General features: G+C 35.6%; 2 protein-coding genes across 2 annotated transcripts in view; one reads left to right on the top strand and one right to left on the bottom strand.

Moving 5' to 3' along the window:
• Positions 1–22,274, top strand: part of LOC113924712 (bifunctional heparan sulfate N-deacetylase/N-sulfotransferase 4) — a 397,622-nt gene that overhangs the window by 72,176 nt on the left and 303,172 nt on the right. The gene's annotated exons all lie outside the window — the stretch shown is intronic.
• Positions 10,624–12,455, bottom strand: LOC113924713 (spliceosome-associated protein CWC27 homolog). The gene has a single exon (XM_035726152.1). The coding sequence runs from the start codon at positions 12,305–12,307 to the stop codon at positions 10,889–10,891; it is 1,419 nt and encodes a 472-aa protein (XP_035582045.1). The 5' UTR covers positions 12,308–12,455; the 3' UTR covers positions 10,624–10,888.

Raw genomic sequence — 22,274 nt, 5'->3', positions numbered from 1 at the left:
TCTGTGTCTTTTGCATTCTCATTTAGATCTCTGAATCACATGGGTCTTTTATCAGTGAGTACATCCTCTTGTATGTGTTATTTCTACATCTTGTCTTTGACTAACATGGATTAAAATGACCTTATTAGAGGGGTGCCTGGGTGGCTCAGTTGGTTAAGTGTCCAACTTTTTATTTCAGCTCAGATCATGATCTCAGGTTTGTGGAACCCAGTCCCATATCAGGTTCCATGCTGGGCATAGAGCCTGCTTAAGATTCTCTCTCTCCCTCTCCTCCCCTCTTAAAAAAAAAAAAGAGAGAGAGACCTTATTAGAGGAAAGCTAAGTAATGAGAGTTAGCATTGATTGCCTGGTGATTAGGAGTCTTGTATGGTAACTAACAATATGGTTCTGAACATAGACTGTACCACTATGTTATAAACATAGAGATGTGGGAAAATCCTTGAGATTAAAATTAATAAGTATTATTTTTATATTATAGACATTTTAAGAACTAAATGTATAAGAAAGACAATGATAAACAATTTCCAGTGTTCTAACTAGACACATTATTGCACTGCAACTTGATGAAACTATAATTATATACACCTCCAATATCAGATTCAGGAATATCAAATTCTAACACATATATCATTATTATCCTTACTACAACTATTTAACAGTCATTTATAATGGATTATGATACTCTTTCTCTTTAACATAGCCTGAGTACCTTCTACCACACTCATAGCAACTACCACCAATTGATCTGTGTGGAGACATGAAATAAAATGTATTCACCATAAAATAAAATTAAAATAATTTAAAAATAAAACTTAAAATAATATATAATAAAATTGTACATATTATCTCTATCTATAAGCCTCTCACATTCTATAGAACGAATACAAATCTTTGATTTCACATACTTATTTTCTTTTATCTACAGTGATTCTGTTTTTGTGACTTAATCTCTATTAATTTAAATTTCAGTCCTAAATCCTGGAATATAATAAAAGCCATGGTACTTTTTATGTTAAGATAATATATAATGTTAATGATTTGAGAAGTGAATTTTACAAAACTAAGAATAATTTTTTCCACAGAGTGGCTGTATCATTTTACATTTCTTTTTTTAAATATCTTTTTATTTTAATGTTCAATTAGCCAGCATATAATTCTCTAGTCAAAGTGTTTTTTGATTAATGATTAATTTTTTTCTGGCACCTATTTGGGGTACATTTCCAGAGCAGTGTTGCATAGGTTGGCTGGTCAATATAACAATGTAGTAATCCAGAAGTTCAAATGTCTTCTAGGAACAAATAACATAAAAATAACTCTAGTAGCTATAGTAACATTGTCTATGTGCCCTTTAAAGTAAGTTTCAATGTACAACAGCCCATTTAATACTTATTAAATAAAAGGAGAAGTATCCAAAAGTTTTACGATGGAAGTAATTATATTAGATAACAGAGACAATTCTTTAGCAGGAAATTGATATGTGATTGAAATTCAAGTTATTACTCTTATTCAATAAAAACCTAGTATTTTGGGCACCTGGGTGGCTCAGTCTGTTAAGCATCTGCCTTCGGCTCAGGTCATGATCCTGGGGTCCTGGGATCCAGTCCTGCATCAGGCTCCCTGTTCTACAGGGAGCCTGCTTCTCCCTCTGTCTCTGCCTCTCTCTCCCCTCCTCTCTCTCTGTCTCTCATGAATAAATAAAATCCTTAAAAAAAAAGAGACCTAGTATTTTCCCAAGCACTACTCTTACACAGTTTCTGAAACTGTAAACATAGCTTCTTCAAATTTGTCATCAGTTTTTGTAGAATACTAAGACTTTGTAGAACTTTATACATAGATCTTTTTAATGAACAATGTAGTTCCTTGAAATATACTACTACATTTAGTATTTCATTCATTTTAAAGACTAGATGTCAAAATCCGTCTCTTAAAGAATCCTGTGTAATACATTTGAGTATATACATGAGCAGAAAAGTCTATGGTCATAAGTATAGGTTTTTGTGTTATGAGTATTTTAAAGTTACGTATGAGATTCTGTTGAAATTTGAATTTTTAAGAAAACACTACTGATAGTCTCATTTTTATAGTTCAATGCCTGTGGTTTAACATTTAGTGTCAGTGGGTATCTGTCATTTTTTCTCTGTCATTCATCTAACCTCCCTTCTAAGTTTGCCATGTTAATAAAAAATAATAAAGAAGGAAGGGGAAAAAAAGAAGGAGTACATACCACATAGATTTACTAAATTAGAAACCCTAAACTAGGGCAATTTCTGTGGGTTGGACCAAGAACTTTGACTACCATACCATCTATCCAATTCCTGGTCATCCTGAAAGACCTCTCAAAGAATACTTGACTGTAAGATACTTTGGTCATTGTCCCAATTAACATTTACAGCTTTCATCTTAGTGTTCTTAAGCAACTGTTTTTAATAACTTCTCAATGCCCCCTGTAATAGTCTAACTGTATTATGATTCCTTTTATAGTGATTTGTCTCTGTTAGTGAATTTTGGGTAACTTGAGAATCATTAATCTTTGTCTCCTAGGTAACTAGCATAAGACCCAGTCCTCAATGTAGATTTTCTGAATTGAACTGAAACGGGAGATTTGATGGTGTTTTTATATTTACCAGTAGTTATGTTATTTTATGCATATCTAGTCATATTTTTATCCAGGTTCATTTTCAATATCTGAACACACACTAAAGAAAAAGCTTAGTGATAGTACTTGTGAATAAATACAATGATGGTGGAAAGGAAGGGAAGTAGGAAGGAAGGAGATAGAGACCATTTTCTTGTGAGATTGAACACATAAATTCAATTACATTAACCTCAGAATCTAACCAGCTAAGTTAATTAGTCATAAAATATTCCAGAGGTTTAAATCCAATAATGAAATAAATCCTACCCTGTTGGCCTGTACAGATAGGTATGCCTAAATATAAGCCCCTAAAACTATGACTCTGGGTGAAAAGAAAAAAAAAAGATTTAATAAAGATCTCAAGCCCTGTCTGTATAGCTTTAGATACTAGTGTGTAAAGAAACTAAAATAAATGAATACTTCCAGTTCTCATGTGGACCAGAGAGCAGGAGTTCAGATTCCACATTTCCATGTGTAATGACCTCAGACTCCAGAGCAGTGTACCTCTTTAAAATGTGTATACAGTGTTCAAGACTTCAGTTGTCATTATGAAATATGTGGTTTGATTTGTCACTGCGTGTACTCTGAGACACCCATAAACACAGAGTTTCATGCTTCAGACATCGTCATACATAATGAACACAGCTTGGGACCCAAGTGTATATTATTTGTACAGCTTCAGATGCCAGAATTTATAGGGTATTCAAAATATCTACTCACATATCCTTGTTCCAATAATATATATCTCCATTCACTGGGAGATAAAACTTCGTATGCCTGAGTAATTCCAGACCAAAATTTTCTACTTAAAGAAATGGAGGCAAGAAAGGAATTTCATAAATAATATGCATGCACTACTCTTATCAGTCTTTTTAAAAAGTCCTATTTAATAATGCCAATTTAAAATGTTATACTACATGCAGACTAAATATATAATGAATTTTAAGCATGATTTCATACATTTTTAGAATGTTCTTCCATAATTAACTTCCATAATGAACTTCTAAAAATAAAATAATAATTATAATCTAGTAAGCCATGAGAACATTGAGTACTCTGATATGACTGCATTAACTTTAAGGGGTTTTTTTATTTAATTTGATAGCTTCTGGCCCTTTTATAAAGGAAATCCTGCTAATGATCAATGAAGCCAACTTCTCTTAACACATGATGTGCAAGAGCAAAATGGGTATAGAGTCATAGAGGAACAGATAGCCCCGCTATCATGTAGCTATTATTATGGGGTATGGTTAGACCCAGAAGTGTCAATGTGTCTTAGAAGATAATAGGTAAGATCAGAGGTCATGTAGCCTTTACCTGAAATGACAAAATTGATCTTATTATAAATTGAAGATCTGTTATACAGACAATAAAAATATATATCTATATATAATATGTATTCATATATAATATATAAATAAATGTTCAGTACTTGTGTACAAAAATGAATAGAATCCTTTAACATTTATGTGATACTTATTGCATACCTAGTAGATCTCAGATTTTACAAGGAGTATGTTGCATATTGTATGAGTTTCCTAGGCTGCCTTAACAAAGTACCACAAACTGGGTGGCTTAAAACAACAGAAACTTATTTTTCCACATTTCTGAAGACCAGAAGTCCAAAATCAAGGTACTGGCAGGGCTATGTTCCCTCTGAAATATATAGAGGAATTCTGCCTTGACTTCTGACTTCTGGTGGCTTACCAGCGGCCTTTCCTGTTCCTTGTCTTGCCGCTATGTAACTTCAATTTCTGCCCGCTTTGTCACATTATGTTCTCCCTGTTTCTCTTTCTTCCACATGATCCTCTTCTTATAAGAACATCAGTCGTATTGAATTGGCCCACCATACTCCAGCATGACTTCATCTTAACTAAGAACATCTGCAATTCTATTTCCAAATAACGTCACATTCTGAGGTTCTAGGGGCTAGGACTTCAACATATCTTTCTCAAGGGAGACACAACATTAAACGTGTGTTCTCTAATTTCATTCTATTTAGTCCTATTATTTGGCTTTGTTTATCAATATTTTACAGATATAAAGGAGCTCTAAGTTAAAGAAAATCAATGGACTTCCAAATAGTAATTTGAGGAGTTGACATCTGAACCTCATTTTTCTAATCACAAAGCCAGTGAAGAAATTCTCATGAAAAACAGCTAACTAAAATACAAGACATAGTTAAATCAATGCCTCTAAGTGTAGTGGAAGCCAAAGGGGTAATTAATTGCTTCTGACTGGAGAGATCATGAAAGGATTAATATAGGTTATTACAGTTGAGTTCAACCTTAGTGGATGGGTTAGAATTTATTAGGGAAAGGAGAAATGTGTAAAGGTTGGGAGGGCTTTGAAAAAAGTTTGGAAAGATAATGGTATTTAAATCAACTGTCTCTTTCAGCTGCAAGTAACAACTCTCAGAAAACACCACTCAAACTCACTAAAACAAAAAGGAATTTATTGGTCCATGTAGTTCAAGGTCCAGAAATAGCTCAGAATTCAGGGCTAGCCTAATTTAGTGGATCCAAGTCTACGGATTTCACTTGAACTTCATTTAGGTGTGCCCTCCTCTGCAGGCTTTCTTCTCAGGCTCTTTCTCTTATAGTGGCATAATAGAAATAGCCATTTCCCTATATACCAAGACTTCCAAAAAAAAAAAAAAAAGAGGCAACTTTTCTCCTGGCATTACAAGAAAGAGTCCCGTGTTTCTACCTCATTGCACATATGTCCACTCCTGATGCAATCACTGTATTCTATAAATGAGAATATGAATGTAAAGAATTTAGAACAGGGCATGGAACAACATTAGTGTTATATAGATGTTAGTTGCTATTACTAGGTGCCCATTCTTGGTGGCCCAGAGAATCCTTCATATACCTTTGTCATTATACCCCAATATATTATACACAGATTTCATCATCCCAGTGAGTATTTCTTTCCATATTATGAATTTCTTAATAGTGGACTACCATATCTTATTCATCTTATATCCCCAGTGACTAGCATGTTGTTGTATGGCATGTGTTTGTTTGTTAAATGAAATGATGCTAGATAGATGTAAAAAGCTATTGAAATAAGAAAATAAGACCAGATAATTTGTATAAGAGGAAACAAAATAAATCCACCATTATACTCACCCTTTTATTGAATAAATATATACCTTTTATTATTAATTTGAAAGAACAAGAAATATTGTACTGACATATTGCCTTCAATAACTCATTAACTCTATGTAACTTCAGGAATTTGGGGAGGTGATACGAGGTTAAGTTTCACTCTTTTTAAAGTAACAAAATTAGAAAGTACTAGAGACTTGCCACTCAATTCAACAAATGCTTATCACTCATAAATTATGTATGGTACCAATTATGTTACATGATACAGATGAAAAAGCATTCAGTCAGTCATGATCCTAAACGTATTTATTGGTGTGACATATCACAATTAAGTAAATATGTCATGTCTATAATTTCAAAAGTTTGCATTAAATTTCCAGAGAAGTATAAAGTTTCTGGAAACTATATACTTTAACTGTATCATTAGAAATATACATATTCTAGGCAACATGTACATTATGGTGGTTCTAATGTCAAAGTTCATCAAATTGATCATGTTTAATCTATTTTACATGAATACTGCTCTCTACAATCGGATTCCTCTTCTCTTTCTAGGAAAGGTTTATTGTAATTTCAAATATAATTTTTCTGGTAATATCCATTCTTCCTCTTTCACAAGAAACTCCTATCTGGTTTTTATAGTAAATAAACATACAAAAGGACCATATTTTGAATAGATAAGATAGATCTTTAATAATCACCATTCCTTCACACCATCCAATTTAACACAAGACACTATTTTGTCATTACCTCAAGATTTCTTTGTACTTCATTATGGAAATAACTAACATGAAGTTTTCACTGATTGATTCCCTTCTCTGTTAATCCAAATAACAGATCTTCTTTGTAATATTAATTTTAACATTGATTTTCTGAATATTTATGAGCATACAAATTATTTATTAGAAATCTCCTTCTCTCCGGTATTGTATCCCTCAGACAGCAATATTTAGTAAAACGCTTCTTATTAAAACCTTCAGTTTAGGTCTGACAGTTCTTTTATGAAATAGTAGCATAACAGACTTTTGGGCATTCATTATTGTCACCTCAACATTGGATAGAAACTGGGAAATTTATTGGGTGTTTTGTTTTGTTTTTGCTTTTCTATGAAATACAAATCCAGAAAGATTTTAGTAGGGAAGATTTATCAGGGACTAGTGAGCCAGTAGGATTGGCAACCTTCCTTTTTAGTGTTCATTCATATTGAACATCTCTTTATCCAGTCCCCAAAGTTATACATCTCCCCTTTAACAGATCAAGCTCAAATGGAAAAGACAAAAATTCTCTTTCCTTAGTTTCATTTAAAACAATTCTCATAATGATCTTTTGAAAAATCTTATAAAATAAAAAAAAAGAATAAAAAAGAAAAAGGTTGGAGAGGAGGCAAGATGGCGGAGGAGTAGGGGACCCTGTTTCAACTGGTCCCCTGAATTTAGCTGGTTATCTATCAGACCATTTTGAACACCCACAAAATCAGCCTGATATGTAAGAATATATATCTAGATCTCTACAAGCAGAAAAGTCACTCCTTTTTGCAAGGTAGGACATGAAGTGTCCTGAATCTGCAAGGAGATATCGAAAGATAAACAGAGCAGGGGAGGGAACCTCCATAAGCTGGGTCCTGGAAAGTGATATATCACCGGATTGCAAAATCAGAATTCTTAGAAATCTGCTCTAGCGAGAGACATCCCTTTCTGAGAGGAGCTCTGGAAATGAAAAGGCAGAATTCTAGGTAGGGCATTGTGCTCTTGGGACACAAGGAACCACAGAGCAAAAGAGGATGACTAAACCAGTAGAGTGCCCAGCAGTGTAGCCAGGAAGCAGGTTATGGTCAGCAAGCCCAGGAGGGAACTCTCAGCTCTGATCTCAATAAACCCCAAGCTGGGCCAGTCAATAACCACTCTTTTCTCCAGCAGCCTGAAAATATCTGAAACCTGCACCCGTGACCAGGCAAAAACTCACACAGTGGTATTGGCCCGGAAAGGGCTTTAGAGTAGCTCCCAGACATGATCTAGGAGATTTGGGTGCGGGGGAGCCCCCAGCTGCTCACGGTGTTAGAATCACAAAGGGCATTGGCACTGTAGGGCCCCTGGGACTACCTCTGAGAGAGTTGCCATGAGCGCACACTGAGGGAGGCTACGGTTTTCAGTGGTGTATGCAGACGTGGAGATTGTCCTGGAGGGCTTATTAAAGAGGGCAGACTGAATTTTCTGCTCTGGGCCAGATGTTTGGCTGTGGACATTTTTTTTTGCTCTGATCCTCTGAAGAGGCCTGGAAAGCCCCCAGGGAACAAAAGCCGCACTCAGTGGACTGGTTTCCACTGAGCCCATGCCACGGACAGGGGGCGGGGTAACTCGGCACAGGCAGGGTTACTTGAGAAACAGCTTGGTGCCCCCCCCCCCCAGAAAGACAGGCTGGAAGAACAGGTGGAGGACAAGCCTATAGATCCCACAAGACTGTAAAATTCCAGCACCAGGGGAAAATAGTATACTGAGCTCCAGGTGTGGCTTCATGACTTGTTTATTTTTCAGATAAAATTCTCCTTTTCTTATGCTTTTTCTTTTTCTTTTTCTTATGCTTTTTCTTTTTTTTTCTTTTTACTTTCTTCTGATTTCTACTAGATATTTATTATATCAACTTATATTCCATAGTCACTTTTTAACTTGTATTTTTTACACACCTATATTTTTTTATAAATATATGCTTTATTTTAGTCCTTTTTTCACTCTATTCAATTTTACCACAATGCACTACCCAGAATTCTGCCTTTTCATTTCCAGAACTCTTTTCAGAGAGGGATGTCTCTCGCTAGAGCAGATTTCTAAGAATTCTGATTTTGCACTCCGGTGTTATATCACTTTCCAGGACCCAGCTTATGGAGGTTCCTTCCCCTGCTCTCTCTCTCTCTATATATATAGATATAGACATAGATATAGATATAGATATATATACAAGTTTTACTTTCCTTGTAATTTTGGGACACAGTATCCTCTAACACACAGACCAAAATATACGCAGGAACAACTGAAACACCCTGCTTTGTCCACACTGAGCAATTATAGCCCCTCCCCTCTCCCTCTTTTTTAAAATTTTTAATTTTTTAATTTTATTCTTGTGTTTCATTTTAGCTTTATTGTTTTGGTGGTGGCTTCTAACTACTCCGGATTTTCCTAAGGTGCATCTTGCTTGGGTCGTGGTTGATATTTTGGACTCTGCTCATTCACTCAACCATCCCTGGACAGAATGACTAGGAGGAACTCTCAACAAAGAAAAGAAACAGAGACAATGTCCTCTGCCTCAGAACTAATGGATATAGATATAAGCAAGATGTCAGAGAAAGAATTCAGGATAATAATCATAAAGTCAATAGCTAAGCTTGAAAGAAGCATTAGTGACAATATAGAATCTCTAAGAGCAAAAATGAGATCTAATCAGACCAAACTAAAAAATGCTATGAATGAGATGCAGTCTAAACTGGATACTCTAACAGCCAGGGTAAATGAGGCAGGAGAGATAATTAGTGATCTAGAAGATAAGCTGATGGAAAGGAAGGAAGTTGAGGAAAACAGAGATAGGCTGCTAGTAGCATATGAAAAAAGGATTGCAGAGACTAATGATGCCATGAAATGTTCCAATGTCAGAATTATTGGGATCCCAGAGGGGGTGGGGGGGGTGGCTAGAGGGTATATTTGAGCAACTCATAGCTGAGAACTTCCCTAATCGGGAGAAAGAAACAAGCATTTGAGTCCAAGAGGCAGAGAGGACCTCTCCCAAAATCAATAAAAATAGATCAACACCCTGATATATAATAGTGAAGCTTGCAAATTTTACAGCCAGGGAAACTATCCTGAGAATAACCAGGGAGAGGACGTTCCTTACATATGGAGGGAGGAACATCAGAATAACATCAGACCTGTCCACAGAAACCTGGCAAGCCTGAAAGAGCTGGCAAGACATATTCAGGGTACTAAACGAAAAGAACATGCAGCCAAGAATACTTTATCCAGTAAGGCTGTCATTCAAAATAGATGGAGTGATAAAGAGCTTTCAGGACAGGCAGAAATTGAAAGAATATATAACCACCAAGTCAGCCCTGCAAGAAATATTAAGGGGGGTTCTGAAAGCTAAGAGAGACCCCAAGAGTCACATAGACCAGAAAGAAACAAAGACAATCTACAGGAATGGGACTTTACAGGAAATACAATGGCACTAAATTCATATCTTTCAGTAGTTGCTCTGAATGTAAATGGGCTGAATGCTCCCATGAAAAGACACAGGGTTTCAGATTGGATAAAAAAGCAGGATCCATCCATATGCTGTCTACAAGAGACTCTTTTTAGACCTAAAGACACCTCCAGATTGAAAGTGAGGGGATGGAGAACAATTTACCATGCTAATGGACCTCAAAAGAAAGCTGGGGTAGCAATCCTCATATCAGACAAATTAAATTTTAAACCAAGGACCATAGTAAGTGATGTAGAGGAACACTGTATCATACTTAAAGGGTCTATCCAACAAGAAGATCTAACAGTTATAAATATCTATGCCCCCAACATGGAAGCAGTGAATTATATAAACCAATTAATAATTGATATATATTGGTATATATATTGGTGTGTGTGTGTGTGTACGGTTTGTGTGTGTGTGTATATATATATATATGTTTGTATGTATATAAACAAACATATTGATATTATGTATTTTTTTATTATATTCTAAATTTAGTAATGTGGTAACAGATGCCAGGGAGCTTTCCCTTAAATATTCTTTTTTGCAAGAACTTCTTTTAAAAAAAATCTTAAAAACAAAGCCTTCACATATTTTAGGATAAAAAGACACACCGGCTGGCAGTCTGCAAATAGTTAACATGTAAACTGGCAGGAAAGTTATTTTATTTCAGATTTTGCACTATAAAAGGTCAAATGGAGGGGAAAAAAAGCATGTACCAGTAACCAAAAACATTTGCTTAAATCATTCCACAATTTACATAACAAGATAATTGTTCTTCAAAACCAGACAACAGGTTTGAAAATACTTCTTTTCACACCCTTATAAGTGATGCTGTTGGGAACAAGGGCTGTTATAAGGCCACTTATTGCAGGCACATTTCTAGCTAGTTCTAGTTAACATTACTGTTATTTTATCTTCTTTCCTTTTTCTCTCTCATCAGCTTTTTGCTTTCTTCTCGTCTTCTCTTATTCACTGGATTTCGAGGATCATAGATTTCAAATGTGTCTGAATCTTGCATGCTTGCATCTTTCACTTTTCTGGTTTTATCCTCAAACTGAAGTACATGCGACATCCATCCTTCGTCATCTTCTACTTCTGCTTCAGAAATGTCATTCTCAGGAGTTTCAGCAATTGCTTGAGTGAGTTTAGATTTAAACTGGTTCAGCAGCGCCAGGGTCTGGTCTTCCCGAGAAGTTCCCTTCTTTGCCTGTTGCTTCCTCAGAGCTTCATATTTTTGCTTTTCTCTTCTGTATTCTGCAACAGCACCATCAGGAGCAGTTTCTTCCTCTTCACTTTTCTTTTCTGCTTGTTTTGCTGCATTTTCTACTTTCTTTTGTTTTGCTGCTAAGGGTTCCTGCTTTAACTGTCTTGCTTCTTTTCTGAGCTCCTCACTGCGGCTAACTGATTTCTTCACTTCTCCCTCTCCAGCTGACTTAACATTTCCACTTGTGTCCTTTTTTAACTTTTTTGCAATTCTTTCTCTCATTAGATTCTTCTCATCACCATCAATATATTCATCATGCTCTACACCTTCATATTCTCCATCATTAGCTGAATCTCCTACTGCATCACCTTTTTCACTTCCAACGGCTGGAACAGAACTGAGATGGGGATCATCCTTAAGCAAGTCATGACTACTTTTGCTTTTTCCCTTCATGCTCTGACTGACTCGATTTACTTCCTCCTCTTCTTCTTCAGCTTCCTCTCCAAATGAAAGTAAACTAAAATTTTTTGTGCCTTTAGGCTTCAATTTCTTTACTTCTTCTTCTGGTTTCTCTTTTTTTGACTTTTTTATTTCTCTTGGAATGATGTCATCAAAAGGATTAAACAAAACCTCACAGCTTCTTATTCTGTGTGGATTACGTGGTCTTTCTTCCTCATCTACGTCAACTTCTGTCAACCGCAGCATGTTATATACTGTATCCCCTGTGACCTTTCCAAAAATGGTATGCTTATTGTTGAGTTCATCTGCTCGACCCAGTGTAAAGAAAAACTGGCTGCCATTATCATGAGGACCAGCATTTGCCATGGCAACCAGTCCTCTCCGATTAAAATGTAACCATGAGTGGAATTCATCCTTGAATGGGGCTCCATAGATAGACTCTCCACCAGTCCCTGTGCCAGTAGGATCTCCCCCTTGGACTATAAAACCAGGTACAACTCTATGAAAAATGGTGCTGTCATAATATGCTTCCAAACAAAGCTGAATGAAATTTCTGCAAGCTTTAGGAGCTTCTTTTGACCACAACTCTATGTCAATATCTCCAGCTGTAGTTTTCAATAAAACCTTCCCGTTGGTGGGAGGCTCCTGGATGTAGATGTTGCTCATGCTGGTCAGTGCTCAGGACTCTGCTTCTAATTGGGAATGAGAACGGAGGGCCAATCACTAAAGCTGTCCACCGATCAGTGCACCCTTCCTTCAATCGGGTGGTCGCAGAAAGCTCCAGTTTGTCAGTGTCGCCAAGACTGCAACAACAAGCACTCTAAACAAACATATTGATAATAATACATTAATGGTAGGAGACCTCAACACTCACAGCAATGGACAGATCATCTAAGCAGAAGATCAACAAAGAAATAAGAGCTTTGAATGACACACTGGACCAGACTACCTCATAGATATATACAGTACATTCCACCCTAAAAGAACAGAATACTCACTCTTCTTGAGCACACATGGAACTTTCTCCAGAATAGACCACATATTGGTTCACAAATCAAGTCTCAACTGATACCAAAAGATTGAGATTATTCTCTGCATATTTTCAGACCACAATGCTTTGAAACTGGAATTCAACCACAAGAAGAAATTTGGAAGGAATTCAAACACTTGGAAGTAAAAGAGCATCCTGCCAAAGAATGATTGGGTCAACCAGGAAATTAAAGAAGAATTTAAACAATTCACTGAAACTAATGAGAATGAAAATACATCATTCCAAAACCTATGGGATACTGCGAACGTGGTCCTAAGAGGGAAATACATAGCCATCCAAGACTCTCTCAAAAAATTAGAAAAATCCCAAATACACAAGCTAACCTTACACCTAAAGGACCTGTAGAAAGAACAGCAAAAAAAAGCCTAAACCAAGCAGGAGAAGAGAAATAATAAAGATTAGAGCAGAAATCAATGAAATAGAAACCAGAAAAACAGTAGATCAGATCAACAAAACTAGAAGCTGGTTTTTTGAAAGAATTAATAAAATCAATAAACCTCCAGCCAGACTTATCCAAAAGGAAAGGGAAAGGACCCAAATCAATAAAATCATGAATGAAAGGAGAGAGATCAAACTAACACCAAGGAAATATAAACAATTATTAGAAATTATTACCAGCAAATATATGCCAACAAAGTAAGCAATCTGGAAGAAATGGATGCATTCCTGGAATCTTATAAACTACTAAGACTGAAACAGGAAGAAATAGACAATCTGAACAGAACAATAGCCAGTAAGGAAATTGAAGCAGTAATCAAAAACCTCCCTAAAAACAAGAGCCCAGTGCCAGATGGTTTCTCTGGGGAATTCTACCAAACATTTATTTTTTTTTAAGATTTTATTTATTCATTTGAGAAAAAGAGCATGAACCGGGGGAGGGGCAAAGGGAGAAGCAGGCTCCCCACTGAGCAGGGATCCTGACGTGGGGCGCGATCTCAGGACGCCAAGACCATGACCCGAGCCAAAGGCAGACACCCAACCTACTGAGCCATTCAGAATATCATTCTCAATGGTGAAAAATTGAGAATTTTTTCCTTAAGGTCAGGAACACAACAGGGATGCCACTCTCACCGTTATTATTCAACATAGTACTAGAAATCCTAGCCTCAGCAATCAAACAACAAAAGAAATAAAAGGCATTCAAATTGGCAAAGAAAAAGTCAAACTCTCTCTCTTCACAGATGATATGATAACTTATGTGGAAAACCCAAAACACTCCACCCCCAAATTACTAGAACTCACACAGCAATTAAGCAACATGGCAGGATACAAAATCACTGCACAGAAATCAGTTGCATTTCTATACACTAACAATGTAAGTAAGGAAAGAGAAATTAAGGAATCAATTCCTTAATATATAGCACCAAAAACCAGAAGATGCCTAGGAATAAAACTACCCAAAGAGGTAAAGGATCTATACTCTATAAACTATAGTACAGTTATGAAAGAAATTGAGGAATACACAAAGAGACAGAAAAGCATTCCATGCTCATGGATTAGAAGAATGAACATTGTTAAAATGTCTATTCCACCCAGAGCAATCTACACTTCAATGCAATTTCTATCAAAATACTACTTACATTTTTCACAGAGCTGGAAAAAACAATCCTAAAATTTGTATGGAACCAGAAAGGACCCCAAATCGCCAGGGGAATGCTGAAAAAGAAAACTTCAGCTGGGGACATCATGATGCTTAACTTCAAGCTCTATTACAAAGCTATGATCATTAAGACAGCGTGGTATTGGCACAAAAGCAGACACATAGATCAATGAAAAGAATAGAAAGCCCAGATACAGACCCTCAACTCTATGGTCAACTAATCTTTGACAAAGCAGGAAAGAATATCCAATGGAAAAAAGACTGTCTCTTCAATAAATGGTGCTGGGAAAATTGTACAGTCACACGCAAAAGAATTAAACTGGACGCTTCTTTTAACACCATACACAAAGACAAACTCAAAATGGATGAATGACCTCAGTGTGAGACAGGAATCCATCAAAATCCTAGAGGAGAACATAGGTAGTCTCTTTGGCACTGGCCACAGAAACTTCTTTCAAGACATGTCTCTAAAGGCAAGGGAAACAAAAGCTTTGGATCTTCATCAAGACAAAAAGCTTCTACACAGCAAAGGAAACAGTCAACAAAACTAAGTCAACAAAACTAAGAGGCAACTCACAGAATGGGAGAAGATACAGTTAATGACAATAGAGAGAAAGGGCTGGTATCCAAGATCTATAAAGAACTTTTCAAACTCAACACTCAAAAAACAATCCAGTCAAGAAATGGGCAGGAAAAAAAAAAAAAAAGAAATGGGCAGGAAACACGAACAGACATTTCTCCAAAGCAGACATACAAATGGCTAACAGACATATGAAAAAATATTCAATATCACTAGCCACCAGGAAATACAAATCAAAACCACAGAGATACCACCTTACATCAGTTAGAATGGCTAAAATTAACAAGACAGGAAACAACAAATGTTGGAGAGGGTGTGGAGAAAGGGAACCCTCTTATACTGTTGTTGAAAATGCAAGCTGGTACAGCCACTCTGGAAAACAGTATGGAGGTTCCTCAAGAAGTTAAAAGTAGACTTACCCTATGACCCAGCAATTGAACTACTAGGTATTTACCCCACAGATACAGATGTAGTGAAAAGAAGGAGCACCTGCACCCCCATGTTCATAGCAGCAATGTCCACAATAGCCAAACTGTGGAAGGAATCGAGATGTCCTTTAACCAGCTGAATGGATAAAGAAGATGTGGGTCATATATACAGTGGAATACTACTCAGCCATCAGAAAAGATGAATACCTACCATTTGCATTGACATGGATGGAACTGGAGGGGATTATGCTAAGTGAATTAAGTCAAGCAGAGAAAGGCAATTATCATATGGTCTCACTAATATGTGGATCATAAGGAATAGTGCAGAGGACCACAGGGGAAGGGAGGGAAAACTGGGAAGAAATCAGAGATGGAGACAAACCATGAGAAACTCTTGACTCTGGGAAACAAACTAAGGGTTGAAGAAAGGGAGGTGGGTGAGGGGATGGGATAATCCGGTGATGGGCATTAAGGAGGACATATGATGTGATGAGCACTGGGTGTTATCTGCAACTAATGAATCATTGAACATTACATCAAAAACTAATGATGTGCTATATGCTGGCTAACTGAACATAATATTTTTTTAAAGATTTTATTTATTTATTTGAGAGAGAGAGAATGGAGAGAGAGAGAGAGAGAGCATGAGAGGGGGGAGGGTCAGAGGGAGAAGCAGACTCCCCACTGAGCAGGGAGCCCGATGCTGGACTCGATCCCGGGACTCCAGGATCATGACCTGAGCCAAACGCAGTCGCTTAACCAACTGAGCCACCCAGGCGCCCCTGAACATAATATTAAAAAAAGAAAAAAGAAAAAAAGAAAAGTTTTCAAAGGCAAAAATTTTTTATCATAGTTACCTCATTTCATATAGTTTCTCTGAAATATCAATTGTTTTTTCACATCATTGAGTAGATGTCATTTCAGTGATAATGCACCTAGATTTCTCCTGTCAAAATGCTGAATTCCATCTTATTTTTCACAAAGAATATTTTCTTAAGCAATTTGAATCTTTTAAAATCAAATTCAGAGTGTCCAGTTCCATCCACCAGTGTTACTCTGGTCCTTCGGAAGTCCTTCAAAACACTGTTTTGTGATTTAAAAAAAAAAAAAAAAACTTTTCTAAGAAATTAATTGATTAATTGTATAATGCTAGATATCCTCTTCAGGGTGTATATAAGCAATATTAAAGCTACATATAATATGAAATTCCCAACAATGGCAGGAAGACTTCTGTACCTCATTAGAAGTATTAACCAATGATAATCAAGGAGAGCACAACTTGGACAGTTGTGGTGTTGTCTCAGAGGAAAGGATGATGTTTGGACATTGATAAGATTTTGCAGTGGAGGAGTGTGGAGACTGAAGAGGTCTTGATTGGCATTGGGTAAGGATCATAACATTATAGTTTAAGATTATTATAAACATCATAGTTCTGATTTTGAGACCAAGAATTAAAGGAATTTTGGAGAGTAAACAATCATTTGTTGTTACTTATTAAAAAGTTAAACACTTTGATGTTCATCTAAATGGGTCTGTTGGGAAGTCCCTTAAACAAATAGTAAAGTCATTTGCAACTTTTACCTTACTGGGCAGAACTATTTCCTGGAGTAGTAGCGTGATAATGCTGTATTGTAGACTGGAAAGTGTTTGGATGTAGAAGTTTTCATGACTTCAGGAAACATGTCCAAACATGCTAAAATCCAAGGTCCAGTTTGTTTACAGAATCAGACCTAAGAATCCATGTCTTCTGAATCACTGGACTAGGTTTTTACTCTGCTGCAATACATTCCTAATTTCATTTTTCATGCCAACAAGAGATTGGATGATGTCTTATCTCAAATTTAATTGACTAAGAATAACATGTGAGTATGGAGTTAGATTAATTATAATAGAAACTTTTCTTTTGTGAGAGAGCCTGCAGAGGTGACCAGAGCCTTTAAGCATTGACTAAGGATATTTGTATTCAGGAAAACATAGTAAATATGCTCCTGCAGCACAATGTGAGAGATCCTTGAATTTCACTAAGAATGTTCACTGGGACTCAACTTACGCATTTCCTATGCATCAAAGATGTTATTTAACACCTATACCACAATACTTTAAGGAATGCAAGGATGCACTAAAAATAACAAAAACTATACAGCATGAAATATATATTTATCAGCCAACAAATTAGTTTTATAAATTAGTAGACCTATAAAAGCATCCTATTCAGAAAGGATTTTCAAAAATAAATTTATTCCAAAAATGTTAAAGTTAACATATATATATTATGTTCATTAAAGCAAACTTTTTTAAAAACCTCTTCATAATGAGCGGCATCTGGGTGGCTCAGTTGGTCGGGCATCCTACTCAATTTCAGCTCAGGTCATGATCTTAGGGTCCCAAGATCGAGCCATGCATCACACTCCATGCTCAGCACGGAGTCTGCTTGCCCTTCTTCCTCTGTTCCTCCCTCTGCTCACACGCTCTCTCTCTCTCTCTCTCTCAAATAAATAAATAAATCTAAAAAAAAACCCTCTTCATAATGATAAAAGTAACAATCAGATTATAATTATCAATACATATTCATGTACTTCAGTTTCTTAGCCCTAACTTTAATGTGTCATAAATATTTTTCTCCAAATACACTTCTATAATGACATTTAAAATTTTTTAAAACATCTCTTGCAATCATTTTAGGGTTGCATTTTATAATTAATAAATTCTAATCGTTCACACTTTTAATTAACTCTTCTCTGCAAACCAAGTTATTTTTAATTGAGAAAGTATTCTGTCTGGGATGTTGAAATACCTCCTAAATGAAGGCTCTTCTCTATTCTGTTTTTAAATAGAGTAGATAATATTTTGAAAAGTACAGTCTTTTGATATTTTTCAGGGCAACAGCTTTTTATTTCAAGAAAAGCTGTTGCTAGTTGTGATTATTTTGTCTGTTTCAACAAATTTAGATGCTTTAGTATAATCGATTACCATTTTATCCCATTCCAATATAGAATATAAATGTATTCAATGAAATAGAAAAGCTAAAAGTTCTTCCTACAAGTCAAGACACTGCAACGTACAATTATATAATTCAAAAACTCAATTTTGTAAACACTCTGAGCTCATATAACTTGATTTATTTAATAACACTCTTGCCTTTGTAGAGCTTAATCTTAAAAGTTTTTCTGTTTGTAATTTTGTAGTTAATAATTATGTCAGTAAATCTTGAAAGTTGAAGAATTTTTGGTATTCCATTCTTGAAACACTTTATTCAAGTTTTCTGAATGCATTAGAAAAAGATTCAAACAAAATATGGAGGACTAATTCATTAAAAAATATTGAATACCATTGTACAGCATTTAAGTTGTTTTATAAAATAGTTCTTCAAAGGCCTAAACTTCTCTAAAATTTGATTGATGGCATGCAACAAAGAGAAAAAGCACATATCATTATATAAATTTACATATATGTGCAATATATATGTAATGTTCATCAGATATCAGCTCCCTTACAAATACACAAATATTTGGAAATTATAATAAGTACACATTCTCTTTACATTTGGAAAATATTGGATGTTGTTTAGAATTGTGAATTATGTATGCACCACAACTGACTTCAAGTACATTTCAATTATTTTTTTACTTATTTTAGTAAAACATTGTTCTGCCATGATGCTTTGCTGTACCAAAATTTGCACTTTTAACTGTAAAATACATTACTGTTATCTTCAGTATTGAGTTTAATTGAGTTTATAAGAACATTTACAGTAATATCAAGTGTCACATTAACTTTCTTTTTTTAAGTATTTATTTAATTTCGGCTAGTTAACAAACAATGTAATATTAGTTTCGGGTGTACGGTATGCTGATTTAACACTTCCATGTATCATGCAGTGCTCATCACAAGTGTACTCCTTAACCTCTATTATCAATAAACCCATCCCCCACCCACCTCCCTTCTCAAAGTGTCACATTAACTTTCAGTAGCTTTATTTTGACTCCAAGAACTGGAAAGAAAAAATTTGAACCATTAATAGATTTAAATTTTCTGATTTATATTTTAAATCCCTGAATGTGTGGGGTGCCTGGGTGGGTATCTCAGTTGGTTGAGTGTCCAACTTTTGGTTTCAGCTCAGGTCATGATCTTGGTGTCATGGGATGGAGCCCCAAGTCAGGCTTCCCACTTAGTATGGGGAGTCTGCCTAAGATTCTTTCCCCTCCTTCTCTTTTCCTCTCTGCTCCTCCCCCCCACTAGCACTCTCTCTCTCTAAAATAAATGAATAAATCTTAAAAAAAATCCCTGAATGCACTGTCTTCAAATGACATCATTTAACTTTTTGTGTTATTATTTTTCTTCTAGAGGGCCAATACTGACATAAGAGATCTCATTTCATACAGAAGAGAACTTTCATTGAAAATGATAAAAGTCAATTTAGGAGAAGATATATGATCTAAATGAAAACTCCCACCTCACAAAATGATATGTAAATGCCTTTCTGAAGCTCTATGTGATAAATTCTCATCATGGGGTACATTCTAATTAAATTAACTATAATGTTTTAAATAGATCCTAGAGCTAACATAGCAGATTTGGAGTGGTTGTCTTAAAAGGAAATGATACCACAATAGACTGAGCAGATGATAAATGTTGACACTTTATCAACATTTTTTGAAAAAAATAAGTAAAATACTTTTTTTACTGTATATGAACTTTATCTCATTGTTGCAGAAAAGCAGTCTTGCAAAATAAAAAAGCATTTTCAAGTAGAAGTATAAATAGTTCACATTATGGCATAAAATATATTGCAAAACCACCTTAGCAAGAATATTTTAACTACTCTTTATAATCTCTTTAAACCCTACGGTAGGGCTCTTTATTACCCAAAATATATTTCACATTTACAAAGATATAAATTCTGCTTCCCACTAATCCAACTGACTGGCATTCTGGTGACTTCATGCATCTGGTGGGCTTCAGCATTCTCCAAAGCATCCCAGCAGCATAAATTAGGTTCTTGACTACTAGTACCTAAACACCTTCATTATATCAGCAAATATTCTGAATGCTGAGCTCAAAAGAGAGGTGGGAGTTAAGTTGAGACTGGACTAGTCCAAGAAAAGACAGAAAAGAAGTGCCTTATTACTAATAGTTTCTCATATTTAACCACATTTTAAAGTAGCCTCTGTTTTGTATGTATGTCTGACATGATACAAGAGAATATGGCAGAAGCTGGCATAGCAAGTGGGAGTCCACCAATATCATCCTGGCTTATGAAGCTATTAATATTTACATTTTGTTTAAAGAAAATGCAAAATCCAGGAAAATGCTAAGCCAGGGAGACAGGAAGCCCCAAAACAGGAATTAACTAGAACTCTCCATGTTAAACCAGATTTTATAGGTTTACTTATAAGCTTCTCATATGACTAGATACATTCTTAAAATTTTATTCTGGAATTCTCTTTAATTTGCTATTGATTTATTCAATTTATTGATTGTTGTCTGGGAGGGCTTTTCCTTCCTTTAGTGAATTGCCTCTAAATTTATCTGAGCAATGATTTAATGTTTTGGTTTGTTTTCCACTATGATACTGTTCTGTGTCTCATAATTCAGACATTTTGAAATATAAGTCATTGGAAGATTTAATAGTGTTTTGAAAAGTATGGGGTGAAAGAGTCAACAGTTATGCCATTTTAGCAAAACTGGTTGCTGCTGTTCTTTCTATCTGAGTAGCATGAGGTTAAAACCGTGGGCTCAGGAGCTGGACAAAGCAAGTTCAGAGGCCAAACCTACAAGTTTGATACTTGATACAACCTAGATACTTAACCATTTTGTGTTCCAATATTTTCCTTTGTATTCTTATCAGGCAGGTTTTTCCGTGGGGATTAAGTGAGTTAATAAGAGTAAATTGCTTAGAAGATACAGGCTCATTCAATGTGCTAGAATCATTATCCCGAGGTACAACATCATTTCTATTCTGTTCTTATTTACTCCTCTTCTCCCTTTTCTCTTACTGTTATTCTTAATCCTCAATTCATTGTGTCTATAAATGCTGACATTTACATTATCCATGTCCTATCCCAGGTCTTATTCCAGCTTGACCTTGATATTTTTTAAAAATTTGAATGAAGGAAGGTCAAGCCCTCAGAGGCAAACTGGATTAATGCAATGGACATGAAAATAAATGGAGCTCTGAGTTACAACATATTAGTATTGCCCTCATTACATACATAATAGAATAGATAATACAGTAATTAATTCACCTTAGTACTACAATTTTTGGTTATGAGGTTTCAGATAAACACTTAGAAATCCAAATTTGCACAATTTTAAGGGATAAAATAAATGTACACTTAAGCTTCTGAATTTCAGGTAGTTTGTTTTACAGAATTATTTAACTGACACCTAAAGTTGCCTCTGTCTCTGTTCTGTATTGCTCATGAATCAGCTGATGTGGCTAGGTTCTGCTAGTGTGTACTAGGCTTGCTTATTCACCTACAGGTCAGCTAGGGACTCCGTTTTAAGCGGGACTTGGCTAGGACATCTTAGCTGGGCAATGTTAATCCACATGCCAGGCAGATATTGCTTTCTTATAGTAGTAATGGAGTTCCAAGAGAGTAAGTAGAAACACAGAACGTCTCTCAGGCCTCAACTTGGAATTAGCATAATATCACTTTCTCATCATTCTATTGGCCCAGACCCCTCATGTAGCAGAACTGAAAGTGAAAGGATGGGAAAATAAGGTAACCCTTTTATTGGGAGGAACTACAAAGTCACATGACAAAGGGCTTTAATACTGACAGGAATAAAGAAGTAGGGTCAATAATGCATTCCACTACATTTTTTTTTTTGAATTTTGAAGCACTGATTTTTTTTTTCCCTCAAATTATAGCTGCACATTTCACAAAAGAAAAGTATTGTTTGTTTGTTAACTTTAGAGTTGGGTTGGAAATACTGTCACTATAGACAGTACACAACTAAAATGAGCTTAT

This window comes from Zalophus californianus, chromosome 2, assembly GCF_009762305.2.
Source record: "Zalophus californianus isolate mZalCal1 chromosome 2, mZalCal1.pri.v2, whole genome shotgun sequence".
Taxonomy (NCBI): Eukaryota; Metazoa; Chordata; class Mammalia; order Carnivora; family Otariidae; genus Zalophus; species Zalophus californianus.
Note: the sequence above shows the minus strand (reverse complement) of the source record. Positions and strands in the feature narration are given on the sequence as shown.

What these genes read in the sequence shown, in the direction of transcription:
- LOC113924713 (XM_035726152.1), bottom strand. Translation starts at nt 12,307, where the DNA reads ATGAGCAACATCTACATCCAGGAGCCTCCCACCAACGGGAAGGTTTTA.